The 15,681-nt window shown below is 44.6% G+C and overlaps 1 protein-coding gene across 3 annotated transcripts in view; it reads left to right on the forward strand.

Annotated features, from left to right (window-relative positions):
- The window catches only part of pfas (phosphoribosylformylglycinamidine synthase), a 465,594-nt gene that overhangs the window by 391,391 nt on the left and 58,522 nt on the right, over nt 1-15,681 (forward strand). For all 3 annotated transcript variants that reach the window (XM_072471967.1, XM_072471969.1, XM_072471968.1), the window contains one exon: nt 4,538-4,651. In XM_072471967.1, coding sequence (XP_072328068.1) covers nt 4,538-4,651 — 114 coding nt within the window. The remainder of the gene's footprint in view (nt 1-4,537; nt 4,652-15,681) is intronic.

A 15,681-nucleotide genomic window follows, 5' to 3' on the forward strand; every position in this document is an offset into this window, starting at 1 on the left:
AGTTTCGGGAGCCGTTCGGAGGAGGAGGAGCAGTCTCTGTCAGGGAGAGAACCTGAGAACATCTAAGACACTCGGAAGGTAAGAAGGTAAGTAAGTGATTTTTACTCATTTTTACTTTTATACCTTTTATACCTCAAATTGTGTGTGTCGGGAGGGAAACTGAAGTGACATCACAGAAAAGCTGTGACCTCAGTGGCTGGTTGGGAACCTACACTAAATTAAAAAAATTAAGCATTGGTAACTAATTAAACATAATTACTTAATTATAATTTAGAGGGGTATCTAAGCCAGAGATTGGAGAGTACTATATTTAGCTTTCGCATTTATATTAGAAATCTAGTGCTAGGAAACAGATAGTTAACAGTAACTTTAAAAATATATATATAAAACATTTTTTAAAACTTTTAATTTTAATTAATTGACGCAATGTCAGTTAGAGGGGGGCAGTGCTCTGACTGTGCGATGTGGCAGGTCCGGGAGGCTTCCAGCGTCCCGGATGGCATCATATGCAGAAAGTGCACCCAACTGGAGCTCCTCACAGACCGCATGGTTCGGTGGGAGCAACAATTGGATGCACTTAACGCATGCAGGTGGTGGAAAGCGTCATCGATCGCAGTTATATAAATGTGGTCACACCCAAGGTGCAGGCAGAGAAATGGGTGACCACCAGAAAGGGCAGGCAGTCAGTGCAGGAATCCCCTGTGGTTGTCCCCCTCTCGAACAGGTATACACCTTTGGATACTGTCGGGGGTGATAGCCTATCGGGAAAACAGCAGCAGCCAGAGCCGTGGCACCACGGCTGGCTCTGATGTTCAGAAGGGAGGGTCAAAGCGCAGAAGAGCAATAGTAATTGGGGACTCTATACTCAGGGGCACAGATAGCCACTTCTGTGGACGTGAAAGAGACTCCAGGATGGTATGTTGCCTCCCTGGTGCCAGGGTCCAGGATGTCTCCGAACGGGTAGAGGGCATCCTGAAGGGGGAGGGCAAACAGGCAGAGGTCGTTGTACATATTGGTACTAACGACATAGACAGGAAGGGGCATGAGGTCCTGCAGCAGGAGTTCAGGGAGCTAGGCAGAAAGGTAAAAGACAGGACCTCTAGGGTTGTAATCTCGGGATTACTCCCTGTGCCACGTGCCAGTGAGGCTAGAAATAGGAAGATAGAGCAGCTAAACACGTGGCTAAACAGCTGGTGTAGGAGGGAGGGTTTCCGTTATCTGGACCACTGGGAGCTCTTCCGGGGCAGATGTGACCTATATAAGAAGGACAGGTTGCATCTAAACTGGAGAGGCATAAATATCCTGGCTGCGAGGTTTGCTAGTGTCACACGGGAGGGTTTAAACTAGTATAGCAGGGGGGTGGGCACGGGAGCAATAGGTCAGAAGGTGAGAGCACTGAGGGAGAACTAGGGAATCGGGACAGTGGGGCTCTGATGCAGAGCAGACAGGGAGAGGTTGCGGAACACAGCGGGTCTGGTGGCCTGAAGTGCATATGTTTTAATGCAAGAAGTATTACGGGTAAGACAGATGAACTTAGAGCTTGGATTAGTACTTGGAACTATGATGTTGTTGCCATTACAGAGACCTGGTTGAGGGAAGGGCAGGATTGGCAGCTAAACGTTCCAGGATTTAGATGTTTCAGGCGGGATAGAGGGGGATGTAAAATGGGTGGCGGAGTTGCGCTACTGGTTAGGGAGAATATCACAGCTGTACTGCGGGAGGACACCTCGGAGGGCAGTGAGGCTATATGGGTAGAGATCAGGAATAAGAAGGGTGCAGTCACAATGTTGGGGGTTTACTACAGGCCTCACAACAGCCAGCGGGAGATAGAGGAGCAGATAGGTAGACAGATTTTAGAAAAGAGTAAAAACAACAGGGTTGTGGTGATGGGAGACTTCAACTTCCCCAGTATTGACTGGGACTCACTTAGTGCCAGGGGCTTAGACGGGGCAGAGTTTGTAAGGAGCATCCAGGAGGGCTTCTTAAAACAATATGTAGACAGTCCAACTAGGGAAGGGGCGGTACTAGACCTGGTATTGGGGAATGAGCCCGGCCAGGTGGTAGATGTTTCAGTAGGGAAGAATTTTGGGAACAGTGACCACAATTCAGTAAGTTTTAAAGTGCTGGTGGACAAGGATAAGAGTGGTCCTAGGATGAATGTGCTAAATTGGGGGAAGGCTAATTATAACAATATTAGGCGGGAACTGAAAAACATAGATTGGGGGCGGATGTTTGAGGGCAAATCAACATCTGACATGTGGGAGGCTTTCAAGTGTCAGTTGAAAGGATTTCAGGACCGGCATGTTCCTGTGAGGAAGAAGGATAAATACGCCAATTTTCGGGAACCTTGGATAACGAGAGATATTGTAGGCCTCGTCAAAAAGAAAAAGGAGGCATTTGTCAGGGCTAAAAGTCTGGGAACAGACGAAGCCTGTGTGGAATATAAGGAAAGTAGGAAGGAACTTAAGGAAGGAGTCAGGAGGGCTAAAAGGTGTCACGAAAAGTCATTTGCAAATAGGGTTAAGGAAAATCCCAAGGCTTTTTACACGTACATAAAAAGCAAGAGGGTAGCCAGGGAAAGGGTTGGCCCACTGAAGGATAGGCAAGGGAATCTATGTGTGGAGCCAGAGGAAATGGGCGAGGTACTAAATGAATACTTTGCATCAGTATTCACCAAAGAGAAGAAATTGGTAGATGTTGAGTCTGGAGAAGGGTGTGTAGATAGCCTGGGTCACATTGAGATCCAAAAAGATGAGGTGTTGGGTGTCTTAAAAAATGTTAAGGTAGATCCCCAGGGCCTGATGGGATCTACCCCAGAATACTGAAGGAGGCTGGAGAGGAAATTGCTGAGACCTTGACAGAAATCTTTGGATCCTCACTCTTCAGGTGATGTCCCGGAGGACTGGAGAATAGCCAATGTTGTTCCTCCGTTTAAGAAGGGTAGCAAGGATAATCCAGGAAACTACAGGCTGGTGAGCCTTACTTCAGTGGTAGGGAAATTACTGGGGAGAATTCTTCGAGACAGGATCTACTCCCATTTGGAAGCAAGTAGACATATTAGTGAGAGGCGGCATGGTTTTGTGAAGGGGAGATCGTGTCTCACTAACTTGATAGAGTTTTTCGAGGAAGTCACTAAGATGATTGATGCAGGTAGGGCAGTGGATGTTGTCTATATGGACTTCAGTAAGGCCTTTGACAAGGTCCCTCATGGTAGACTAGTACAAAAGGTGAAGTCACACGGGATCAGAGGTGAGCTGGCAAGGTGGATACTGAACTGGTTAAGTCATAGAAGGCAGAGAGTAGCAATGGAAGGATGCTTTTCTAATTGGAGGGCTGTGACCAGTAATGTTCCACAGGGATCAGTGCTGGGACCTTTGCTGTTTGTAGTATATATAAATGATTTGGAGGAAAATGTAACTGGTCTGATTAGTAAGTTTGCAGACGACACAAAGGGTTAGTGGAATTGCGGATAGCGATGAGGACTGTCAGAGGATACAGCAGGATTTAGATTGTTTGGAGACTTGGGCGGAGAGATGGCAGATGGAGTTTAATCCGGACAAATGTGAGGTAATGCATTTTGGAAGTTCTAATGCAGGTAGGGAATATACAGTGAATGGTAGAACCCTCAAGAGTATTAAAAGTCAAAGAGATCTAGGAGTACAGGTCCACAGGTCACTGAAAGGGGCAACACAGGTGGAGAAGGTAGTCAAGAAGGCATACGGCATGCTTGCCTTCATTGGCCGGGGCATTGAGTATAAGAATTGGCAAGTCATGTTCCAGCTGTATAGAACCTTAGTTAGGCCACAGTTGGAGTATCGTGTTCAATTCTGGTCGCCACACTACCAGAAGGATGTGGAGGCTTTAGAGAGGGTGCAGAAGAGATTTACCAGAATGTTGCCTGGTATGGAGGGCATTAGCTATGAGGAGCGGTTGAATAAACTTGGTTTGTTCTCACTGGAACGAAGGAGGTTGAGGGGCGACCTGATAGAGGTCTACAAAATTATGAGGGGCATAGGCAGAGTGGATGGTCAGAGGTTTTTCCCTGGGGTAGAGTGGTCAATTACTAGGGGGCATAGGTTTAAGGTGAGAGGGGCAAGGTTTAAAGTAGACGTATGAGGCAAGTTTTTTACGCAGAGGGTAGTGGGTGCCTGCAACTCGCTACCGGAGGAGGTGGTGGAAGCAGGGACGATAGTGACATTTAAGGGGCATCTTGACAAATACATGAATAGGATGGGAATAGAGGGATACGGACCCAGGAAGTGTAGAAGATTGTAGTTTAGTCGGGCAGCATGGTCGGCACGGGCTTTTAGGGCCGAAGGGCGTGTTCCTGTGCTGTACATTTCTTTGTTCTTTGTCTTTGTTCTTTGTCTGGAGAGAGGGCGGTGATTGGCTGTCTGGAGTGGGGGCAGTGATTGATTGTCTGGATGGAGGCAGTGATTGGCTCTCTGGAGAGGGGTGGGGGTGAGGTTATTGATCTATGGGGAAGAGGTGAGTTGCCAAGATTGCTTGAACAGATGTTAATGAGGTTGTTTTACAGATTGTACTCGTTGATGATCGGAACACTGCAGGAAAATCCGAGGTGACACAACAATATGCAACACGTCCTGTCGATCTGAAGCTAGAGTGGGTCCTGGGAAAAATGCCCCAGAAGGTGAGGAATGATATGATAGGTGGAGGGGCTGAACCGATGGCAGATCCAGCTTGACTGATTGCTTATTCTGATTGTGCATCACAGCTTCAACAGTGAGCTGAGTGAGTCTTGTGGGTTTACAGTGGGATGGTGCAAGTGTTTTCTGGAATCTTGCCGATTTCTTCTACAATTTGTGTGGGAGGGAGGCATCTTGGTGCTAATTTTATAACAATTTATCTTTATTTGTTCATGGGTTGCAGGACAATGTGGGAGCTGCTCCTGTCATTGTGCATTTGTGGTTGAGCGAGTGAATGTTTAGGTTCGTGGATGCGCTGCCGATAAAGCGGGCTGCTTTGTCCTGGTTGAAGTTCTTGAGTGTTGTTGGGGCTGCACTCATCCAGGCATCAAGGGGAGAATATTCCATTACACTGCCTTCAAAAAGGAAATTAGGTCTTCCGGTGGCGGCCATGGAGTGAAAAGTCGCACATTGTCAGCTCCCGCTCATGGTGGTCTTTTTGTCGCTTTTACGCCGGATTATTGTTGGAATTTTGTGAAGTAAGGGTGTAGAAGCAGGAACAGAAGGAGGAGACCCCTAGTTTATGGAGCTGCGCCACAGGAAAAATTGGAAAAGGAGGAATCAGAAGTTGGTGGCGAGTGAGGACCAGATTTTGAGTATGGCAATGGCGGATGCGCAGGGTTTGGCCCCGCCAGTTCAGTGGTTGACGGACCAATTGGTGAGCTTCTTAAATGAGAAGTTCTCCCAACAACGTAAGGAATGTGCGGAGGACCTGGCCCGGACGGTGGACTCGATTAGCGCAGTGGTTGACCGCGTGGAGGCGAGACAGATGACCCAGGGACAGGCGATCCAGAGGTTGGAGGGGCAGGCGGGGGAGGAGCAGTCCACCTCGATGGCAGCGGAGATCAGGATGCTACAGGACCAGCAAAAGCGAATAACAAATTTTTTTCTTTCAATGTATTGGGCCAGCGGTAAGACCTTCAGGTCTTCTCGCCAATAATAATTATTTTAGTCTTGGGTCTTCCGATATATTTTCTAGGTTGTTTAGTTTTTCTGTCTTCTTTCTTCCTCCTGCTCTTTATTTCTTTCTTTATGACCTTATTCTTTATAGCTGCTGGCACTTTATTCGCTTTGCGGAGCCGTTCACCCAGCTTCCACATGCCATTGGCTTTTTTCTTCTGTCTGGTCGTCGGCTGCCTTCCTCTCCGGCTACCTTCGTTCAACTGACTGCTGTCAACAGCCCCAACTGCTCGTAACTGCCGTTATTTTAAAAAATAACGGCTGCCGCGAGTGCCAGCGCGTGCCTCCCGCATGCGCTGCCAACTGCCGCCTTTTTAAAAAAAAATAGCAACGGCTCCCGCAAGTCCCAGCACGCGCCCCTTTCCAATAATGAAAATTAAAATTTTCATAAACAACAAAAACTCTCACTGGGGTCGACTCTACACACACCCACAGATAAAAATAGTAGCCAACCATTTTTCCTTTTTCCCCCGCAACATGGTCAGAGATTTGACATGTTTTTTAATTGAATGGCAGGCAGATGAGCCCCAAGTCATGGACTGGTAACGCCCCGTTCATCCACTCCCTTCGCCCAACACCGGCTCCCCAAACAAAATTTCCAAGTCCTCCCAGGACAACACCCACGGCTCAAATGCCACATTTTTCCATTTTTTATTACACCTCCTCTTGGCATTTGAAACATGACATAAATTCATCCATCGCTTGCACCAGCGCTGACAGACCGGTCATTCCTTATTTGGAAATCACCATGAATCATAGTGGCAGTTGTCCGGAAAGGTAACACAATAACTTTTTGCCGTGTGTTCCACTATCTCCAAGGCATATTACCTCCTCAGGATAGCAGCACCGGAGAAGCCTTCTCATGTCCCTTAGGATCAGTAAGCCACTCAATCCAACAGTGATCAAAAAGGTTTGTTTACTTATTGCTGGTATGTTATAGTCTCATTCCTTTTGCTTCATTGGTCTTCTAGATTACTATGTCATGTATCAATCACCTGCACTCGTTCCTACTACTGGCCCTGAAATATTTAATACATCTCGCTGTTTGGTGTTCAACCCAATGGAACCCATTGTCTTCACATTAAGCCATTACAAATACAAAGTCAAAGAAATTAAGTCTTATCTTAACACATTACTTGGTAATTAATCACACAAACTGCTTGTGTGTTGCAGCTTTTCACATTTCTAGCAATTCTCACAACTTCAACAACAAAATAAAATACAATATTTACACATAATTCCATGGTCTCACTAGAGTGCTTTATGAGCCAGCACTTAAGATCATTAATCCAAATGTATAAATCACACACGGTATTAACAACATCAATTGGCATCTCTTATGTCAAGCCATGTTAAGTTCTTTTTCATACATACATAACAATTTTTAATAATACACACAACGTTTTCTTAATAACTATTATAATGCCTTAAGGCAACTCGGTTTAATACATTGGTTGTAAATTTCCTTCCGTAACATCAAACTTAAACAACAACAAACAACATTTCTTCAATACTATTTTCTTTTTAAATTGTGGGGGTTCCTCGTCAGTGACTGTTGCCTGTCAAGACCCTTCAATAAATCCATCTCTTGGTAAACGTCCCTTTGAGACTATTGATCATTCATCCACTGATATTCAGGACACACGTCCAGTCAGAGATGTGTGACCGAAGGTTTCAATTTTTAGTAATAATTTGATACTTGTTTATTTTTTGAACCGAGAAGTTTTCATCCTGACTTTGTTATTTACTCTCCTCTAATATATAGCCAATTGTATCTTCCTATTAGTGGTTTTATTTTGTAATGCATTTCCTATCTTAACTTTTTCTTCCTCTGGGTACCATCGAGTATCATTAGTTTCCCCCTCATACTGTTTAAAATTTTCAATCTGTCTGATAGGTTCAGTATGTATCCCAGGCTATTTGCAAGCGCTCCTCACATTTTACTGAACATGTTGTTACTGGCGCTCTCTCTTGATTCTAACATTGTTGTTAAGTTTTATCTCCTGTATGTCCTGAAAATCCTTCTGTTATATTTAAACATTTGTTTATTTCTATTTTTATTATGTGTTGTATATGATTCAACCTGGTGTCTATCCTTCCATATCCCATTACTTCACCTGATTTCACTCATGCGATTAACCATACTAATATTCCTAAACTAATTACTGTAATCACAATTACAATTGTTGCACCCCATTTTTAAACCATCTAGTTTACTCTTTGTCCGAATTACTTCCATTCCTTCTTCAACCCTAATCCTAATTTCCATCTTGATTGTAGTCCTTTTTCTTCTTCCAAACAAATGGGTCTGTATCATTCTCTCCATCTGAAAAATCAAATGAGCAGGTCAAGGTTGGAGAGGGCCCTAATTCTTAATTTTCGTTTTCTAGTCTTGATTAGATATTCCAGAAGTGCCCTCTCCAGGACTTCTGGATTTCTTTTGCCATCATCTCTTTCTTTTTTCTTTTTTAACTGGCTTGATTTTCTGATCATTTATATACTTCTTACAATTAAGGCCTGTTAAGCCTTCTCCTTTTATCATTGTACCTCTGAGTAAGATTCAAAGAATCTCAAACTCCTCTTTTGCTCACTGCCCATAGGTTTTCTATGGAGTATCATAATTCCTCTTTTATTATTTAACTGGGTTTGATGTCTTAGTTCCAATACAGTTCCTTTTGCTCCAGACTCCATACTTCTCTAACTGAACTGTAAGATCCCCCAAATCCTGAATCGTGTCTTTCTCTTTTACGGCTTCACTGATTACTTTTTCTGTGGTTTTAGTTGGTAGTTTCACCCACACTGCCTCTCCAACCTGGTAATGGTTTGTTGCACTCGGTTCCTCTGGTTCCTTGAAGACAGAGGTTCCAAGGTTACTATTCAGATTAAAGACTATTCTCTCAATGTCTATATCCCAACTTTTCTCATTTTAATTCTTGATTATTCAATCCTTTACTTTCCGTACAGATCTCTCAGCCACTCCATTACTCTCAGGTGCTGATTTCACTGCTCAATTGATTATTATCCCCCTGTCTACTGGTATAGAATTTCTTCCATTCCCTGTTCTTTTTCTGGGTTTTATTTTTTTCTCATCCTCTGAGGAAGATGATGATTCATCCTGTTCCATCAAAGGGTTATTTCCTTTTTCTTTCTTATTTCTTCCTCCTGCTCTTTATTTCTTGTTCTTTGACCTTGTTCTTTATAGAGCCGTTCTTTGCGGAGCCGTTCGCCTAGCCTCCGCATGCCGTTGGCTTTTTTCTTCTGCTCTGGTCGTCGGCTACCTTCCTCTCCGGCTGCCTTTGTTCAACTGACTGCTGTCAACAGCCCCAACTGCTCTTAACTGCTTGTATTTTTAAAAATAACGGCTGCCGCGAGCACCAGCACCTGCCTGCCTCCTTGCGCTGCCAACTACTGCCTTTTTTAAAATAGCAACTGCTCCCGCAAGTCCCAGCAAGCCTTTCTGATAATAAAAAACTTTTTTTTTTCCCATAAACAACAAAAACTCCCACTGGGGTCGATTCTACTCAACCGCAGATAAAAGTAGTGGTCAACCATCTTTTCTTTCTTCCTTGCAACATGGTCAAAGATTTGACATGATTTTGAATTGAATGACAGGCAGATGAGCCCCAAGGCACCGACTGGTGACATCCCGTTCCTCCAAAGACACCAGCTCAAGTTGGTCATCCGCTCCCTTCGCCCAACACCGGTTCCCCAAACAAAATTCCCAAGTCCTCCCAGGACAACACCCATGGCTCAAATGCCACATTTTTCCATTTTTTATTACAAGGCAGACGTGGCCATGTTGCAGGAGACACACTTGAAGTTGGGAGAACAGGTTAGACTGAGGAAGGGATGGGTCAGACAGGTGTTCCATTTGGGGTTGGACTTTAAAACGAGGGGGGTGGATTCTGGTCAACAAAAAGGTGGCATTCGAGGTGGGGAAATCGCTGGCTTTGAAAGCAGACCAAGGCAGGCCAGCAGCACGGTTCAATTCCCGTACAAGTCTCCCCGAACAGGCGCCGGAATGTGGCGACTAGGGGCTTTTCACATTAACTTCATTGAAGCGTACGCTTGACAATAAGCGATTTTCATTTCATTTCATTAATTTTTTCATCTTGCCTGGAGGCAAAGGACCTGCGTCCCAGCTTTCCATATCACCTATAATTCCCTTGATCCTGGGTTCCCAACTGATATAGAGCCCAGGTATTTTAGAATTGCAAGTAATTTGTAAAATCTGCCCCGCAAGAACGTTTTGAGTCCCGTTTGTACATTCCTCCTGAGTGCCATCATAATAAAAACCTATACCATTTCTTCCCCTTGCATCTCTCATAGCATTCACAGCATCCCAGCGCACCCGCATGCATTAATATACATGCAATCATTGTTTTTTGTGTCAGCGATGTCCGGCTCCTTCCGTGTCCATGGCGAGGAGGTTGCCGTCGATGGTTGCAATCAGAGATGAAGTGGAACCCCAAAGGTGCTAGCAATAGAATCCTGTGGGTATAAACAAATGCCTTCCGGCGCTCAGTTAATATTATAATCATTTGCATCATCTCCACTCCTTCCTTGTACGCATCCTCTCCGTGCCTTTGTCCCATATCCTGAGCCACTCTGGTAACTCATCTACAAGTCCAGATAATTTCTAGTACAAGTGCAGCTGCTGCCAATGCCATGGCTACCCTCTGTTTCTTGGGTGCGATGATCCACCGGAGGGTTCTGTCATATGAGTGGCCCTTTAAGAAAGGTTTTTGTCTTATCAGATGGCTTCAGTGATGTCATTGTGTGGGTGGAGCTAAGCTGTGGCTCTGTGAGGTTTTTGGTTTCGCTTTCAGTTTGTGACTGTAGAAGACTGCTGTGGACTATAGACAGAAGAAATACGTGTTTTGACCTATTGTCACTATTTTCATATTAAAAACTGTTTCAGAAGTAAACCGGTTGTGTCTATTGGCTTTGGTAACTTAAAAGATATATTCAGGGAAAGCCAGTCTCATTCAAGTGAGAATGCAGGGAGTGTTGCTCCTGATTAAAGAGGTTTTAGGCTTATTCGATTTTGCTTTTAAATTGGAACAGTTAAGGGGGAATTATTAAGTGTTATACATAGATTACTGTGGCTGGGTGGTGTCTTTATGTTTGTAATTGATAAACATTCCCTAAGACCATAAGATGTAGGAGCAGAATTAGGCCACTTGGCCCATCGAGTCTGCTTCGCCATTCAATCGTGGCTGATATTTTCTCATCCCCATTCTCCTGCCTTCTCCCCATAACCTCTGATCCCCTTATTAATCAAGAACCTATTTATCTCTGTCTTAAAGACGCTCAGTGAATTGGCCTCCACAGCCTTCTGCGGCAAAGAGTTCCACAGATTCAACACCCTCTGGCTGAAGAAATTCCTCCTCATCAGTTTTAAAGGATCGTCCCTTTAATCTGAGATGGTGTCCTCTGGTTCTAGTTTTTCCTACAAGTGGAAATATCCTCTCCACATCCACTCTATCCAGGCCTCGCAGTATCTTGTACATTTCAATAAGATCCCCTCCCATCCTTCTAAACTCCAATGAGTGCAGAACCAGAGTCCTCAAACGTTCTCATACGACAAGTTCTTCATTCCAGGGATCATTCTTGTGAACCTCCTCTGGACACTTTCCAAGGCTAGCACATCCTTCCTTAGATATGGGGCCCAAAACTGCTCACAATACTCCAAATGGGGTCTGACCAGAGCCTTATACAGCCTCAGAAGTACATCCCTGGTCTTGTATTCTAGCCCTCTTGACATGAATGCTAACATTACCTTCTGAACTGCCGACTGAACCTGCACATTAACCTTAAGAGAATCGCGAACAAGGACTCCCAAGTTCCTTTGTGCTCTGCTTTCTGAAGCATTTCTCCATTTAGAAAATAGTCTATGCCTAGATTCCTCCTTCCAAAGTGCATAACCTCACACATTTCCACATTGTATTTCATTTGCCACTTCATTGCCCACTCTCCTAGCTTGTCCAAGTCCTTCTGCAGCCCCCTTGCGTCCTCAATATTACCTATCGCTCTACAGATCTTTGTACCATCTGCAAACAACATTCTTGCTGTTTGTTTTTATATATATATGTTAACTAGGTTCTTAGACTAAAGTTTGTTTTGATTAAAGTGTCTGGGAAGACTGATGAATCACACCTGAAGGGAAGGCTCTTGTGCCCATCCTAGCCAAATTCAACATTAAGTTCTTGGTCAGGTGAACTCCATAATACAGTTTGGAGTTTCTGTGCCCTGGCCCATAACAAAATTGGGGACTCGTCTGGGATAAAAGTCTATCTTTCATGATTGGGATTGGCTTAGCGAAGTTATAGAACTTACAGTGAGCGGCGAGCATATTTGTGTTTGCTTTCCAGGTGTTGTATTCAAGTTTAAATAGGGAGTCTGTTGTGGACGATAGCTCTTTCAGAAACTCACAACTTTTTGGGGGCGGAGAATGTCACAAGCCGTACCTTACAAATGGAGACTAAAACAAGGCTTTTAGAATTGGCAAAAACATTGCAGTTAGCATTGCCTGACAATGTACGGAAAGAAGGGGTAATTGCAATGATAGCTGAGCATTTAAACTTGCCTGAGACACTGTCAGAATCATTGGAACAGGCAAGAATTCAATTACAAATGAAACGGCTTAAACATGAAAAAGAATGAACGCTGCTTGAATTGCAGATCAGGGCACAAGAAAAGGAGAAAGGAAAAGGAAAGAATAGTCCTAGCAGACCAAAAGACAAAGGGAGAGACTTTGAACTTCGGAAACTGGCCATGAAAAACGAATGTCAGTTAAAATTGGCGGAGCTAAAGAGAAAAGTACAGTGTGAGGATAGTGATGAGGATCGTGAAAAAGAGCAAGGAGTTTCATAGTCGAAAGCTTCTTGGGAACCAATTAAATATGTCCAAGCATTGCCAAGGTTTGATGAGAAGGATGTAGAAGCCTTTTTCATTTCATTTGAGAGGGTGGCTAAACAAATGAAATGGCCACAGGACATCTGTGTATTACTGATTCAAACAAAGTTGGTAGGTAGAGCTGGTGAAGTGTTTGCATCACTATCAGAGGAGATATCTGGGGCGTATGAAGAGGTGAAAAAATCCATCTTGGGTGCATATGAACTAGTGCCTGAAGTCTACAGACAAAGGTTTAGAAATTTAAGAAAAGAACCTGGTCTAACATACATGGAGTTTGAAAGGATCAAACAGAGTAATTTTGAAAGGTGGATAAGGGCATTGAAAATAGACCAAACGTATCAAGCTCTTGGAGAAATGATAATTTTGGAGGAGTTTAAAAATTAAATTCCTGATGTGGTAAGAACTCGTGGAAGAGCAGAGGGTTAAAACTGCGAGATTAGCAGCAGAAATGGCAGATTTATTGGCAGAGGCATAAGTTTAGGTATTTAGGGATTCAGGTAGCGAGGGAATGGATGGGGCTCCATAAGTGGAACTTAATGAAGCTGGTGGAGGAGGCTAGGAAGGATCTTAAGCGGTGGGATACACTGCACTTAACTCTGATAGGGAGGGTCCAAGTGGTGAAAATGAATATTCTGCCAAGGTTCATATTTATCTTTCAAGCTCTCCCTTTCTTTACACCACATGCATTTTTTCGGAAAGTGCTCACGATCATTTCTGACTTTGTATGGGCAGGGAAGGTGCCGAGAGTGGGGAGGACTCTGCTACAGAGGCAGAGGCAGCAGGGGGGGGTTGGCGTTGCCGAACTTGCTTCATTAGTATTGGGTGGCGAATGTGGTCAAGGTGCGGCGGTGGTAGGAAGGAGAAGGGGTAGAGTGGGTTAGGATGGAAGAGGAATCTTGTCAGGAGTCTAGTTTGAGAGCTATGGTGACGGCAGCATTGCCAATGGCTCCAAGTAGGAATTCAAGGAGCCCAGTGGTGCAGTCCACAGTGAAGATATGGAATCAGTTGAGGAGGCATTTTAGGGTGGAAGGGATGTCGGTGCTAACGCCGCTGTGCGAGAATCATGAGTTTGAGCTGGGGGGGGGGGGGATGGATAGTGTATACAGGAGGTTGAGGGAAGTCGGGCTGGTCAAGTTGAGGGATCGGTATTTGGAGGAAGGGTTCGCCAGTCTGGAGGAGCTAAGGGAGAGGGTCGAGCTGCCGAGGGCCAGTGGTTTCAGGTATCTGCAGGTTAGGGACTTTGCGCGAAATGTCTGGAAGGGGTTCCCGAGGTTGCCAGGATACACCCTGCTGGAGCAACTGCTGCTTCCGGATGTGGAAGGGGAGGGAAGAATTGGGGATAAATACAAGTGGCTGGGGGAGCAGAGAAGCGAGCAGGTGGTGAAGATCAAGGAGAAATGGGAAGCGGAGTTGGGAGTGGAGATCAATTGGGGAGCATGGATGAGGCACTGCATAGGGTAAATGGGACCTCGTGCAAGGATGAGCCTGATACAGTTCAAGGTGGTGCACAGAGTGCATATGACTCGGGCGAGAATTAGTGGGTTCTTTCAGGGGGTAGCAGATGAGTGTGAGAGGTGTGGTGGGGGGCCAGCGAATCACGCGCAAATGTTTTGGGGTTGCGGAAAATTGGGAAGATTCTGGGTGGGAGTGTTTGCAGTCTTAGCCAGGATAGTGGAGGAGGAGGTGGACCCGGACCCTTTGGTGGCGATATTTGGGGTCTCAGAGGAGCTGGAGCACATGGAGAGGAAGAAGGCCGATTGCACGGCAGCAAATTTTGCTGGAGTGGTGGTCGGCATCGCCACTGGGAGTAGCGGCTTGGTTGGGTGACCTGTACGACTTCCTGCGATTAGAGAAGATAAAGTATGAGATAAGGGGCTCTTCAGGGAGGTTTGAGGAAAGGTGGGGGATATTTGTGTACCTCCCTTTCTCTTTTTCCCTCATTTCGTATTCAAGCTGTTATAATGGGGTTGACCTGATCTCTAACCATTTTTGTTGATTTTGCTTACAAAGACCACAAGAGCCTGCCTTTCAGGTGTTCTTCAAGTGTTCTTAGGCGCCTTTAATCAAAAAACAAGCTTTATTCTACGAATTTAGGTAACGTTTGTATAAACACACACAGTAAGAATTTTCATCAACTACAAACATAAAGACCCCACACAGCTACAGTAATCTATGTATAATGCTTAATGAATTCCCTCTTAACTGTTCCAATTCAATAACAAAATCCAAGTAAAACCAGAAACCCCTTTTCAAAGGTGTGGCCCAGAAGTTATCAAGCAGTCTGGAAACAGCTTTTAAAATGAAGATAGAGAAACACTTCTTTCAACCTGTGCAGATGAAAACCAGTCCAAACTCAAAGCGCAGGTAAAACCCACAGCCCAGCTCCAACCACACAAGGACGTAATTGAAGCCATGTGATAAGACAAAACCTTTCTTAAGGGGACACTCCCATGACAATATCACATTGGCAAGTTTGTGGAAAAAAGTTGGGAAGTACTAAAATGGTTATACATGATGTTGGTGGCTTAAAAATGGCACAATTGAAGTGGGTTGCAGCCAATGGAGCTCACCCGTAGTGATGGTACCCAACTATTGTGTGTGGACTATAGAAAGGTTAGTGCAGTTACAAGGACAGACTCTTATCCTATCCCACGGTTGAAGGACTGCATTGAGAAGGCGGGACAATCATCTTTTATCTCCAAACTGGATTTACTTAAAGGTTACTGGCAGGTGCCTTTGGCCGAAAGGGTGAAGGAGATTTCAGCTTTTGTGATTCCAATGGTATATACCAATTCAAAGTTATCCAGCTGGCATGAAAAACGCCCCAGCCACATTTCAATGAGTAACTAACAAAGTCATTTCAGAATTATGCAATTGTGCGGTGTACATAGACGATCTGGTGATTTTTAATCAGACATGGAAAGAACATTTGAAGCATCTGATGGAGTTATTCGATTGACTTCAGGAGGCGGGTTTGGTGGTAAACCTAGCCAAAAGTGCGTTTGGAAAAGCCCAAGTCATGTTCCTTTCCCATATAATTGGACATGGACAAATGGTCCCATGGGATGTGAAAACAATCCAGTTTTGTCTGTCTTGT

The sequence above is a fragment of the Scyliorhinus torazame genome, chromosome 13 (genome assembly GCF_047496885.1).
Source record: "Scyliorhinus torazame isolate Kashiwa2021f chromosome 13, sScyTor2.1, whole genome shotgun sequence".
Classification (NCBI taxonomy): domain Eukaryota; kingdom Metazoa; phylum Chordata; class Chondrichthyes; order Carcharhiniformes; family Scyliorhinidae; genus Scyliorhinus; species Scyliorhinus torazame.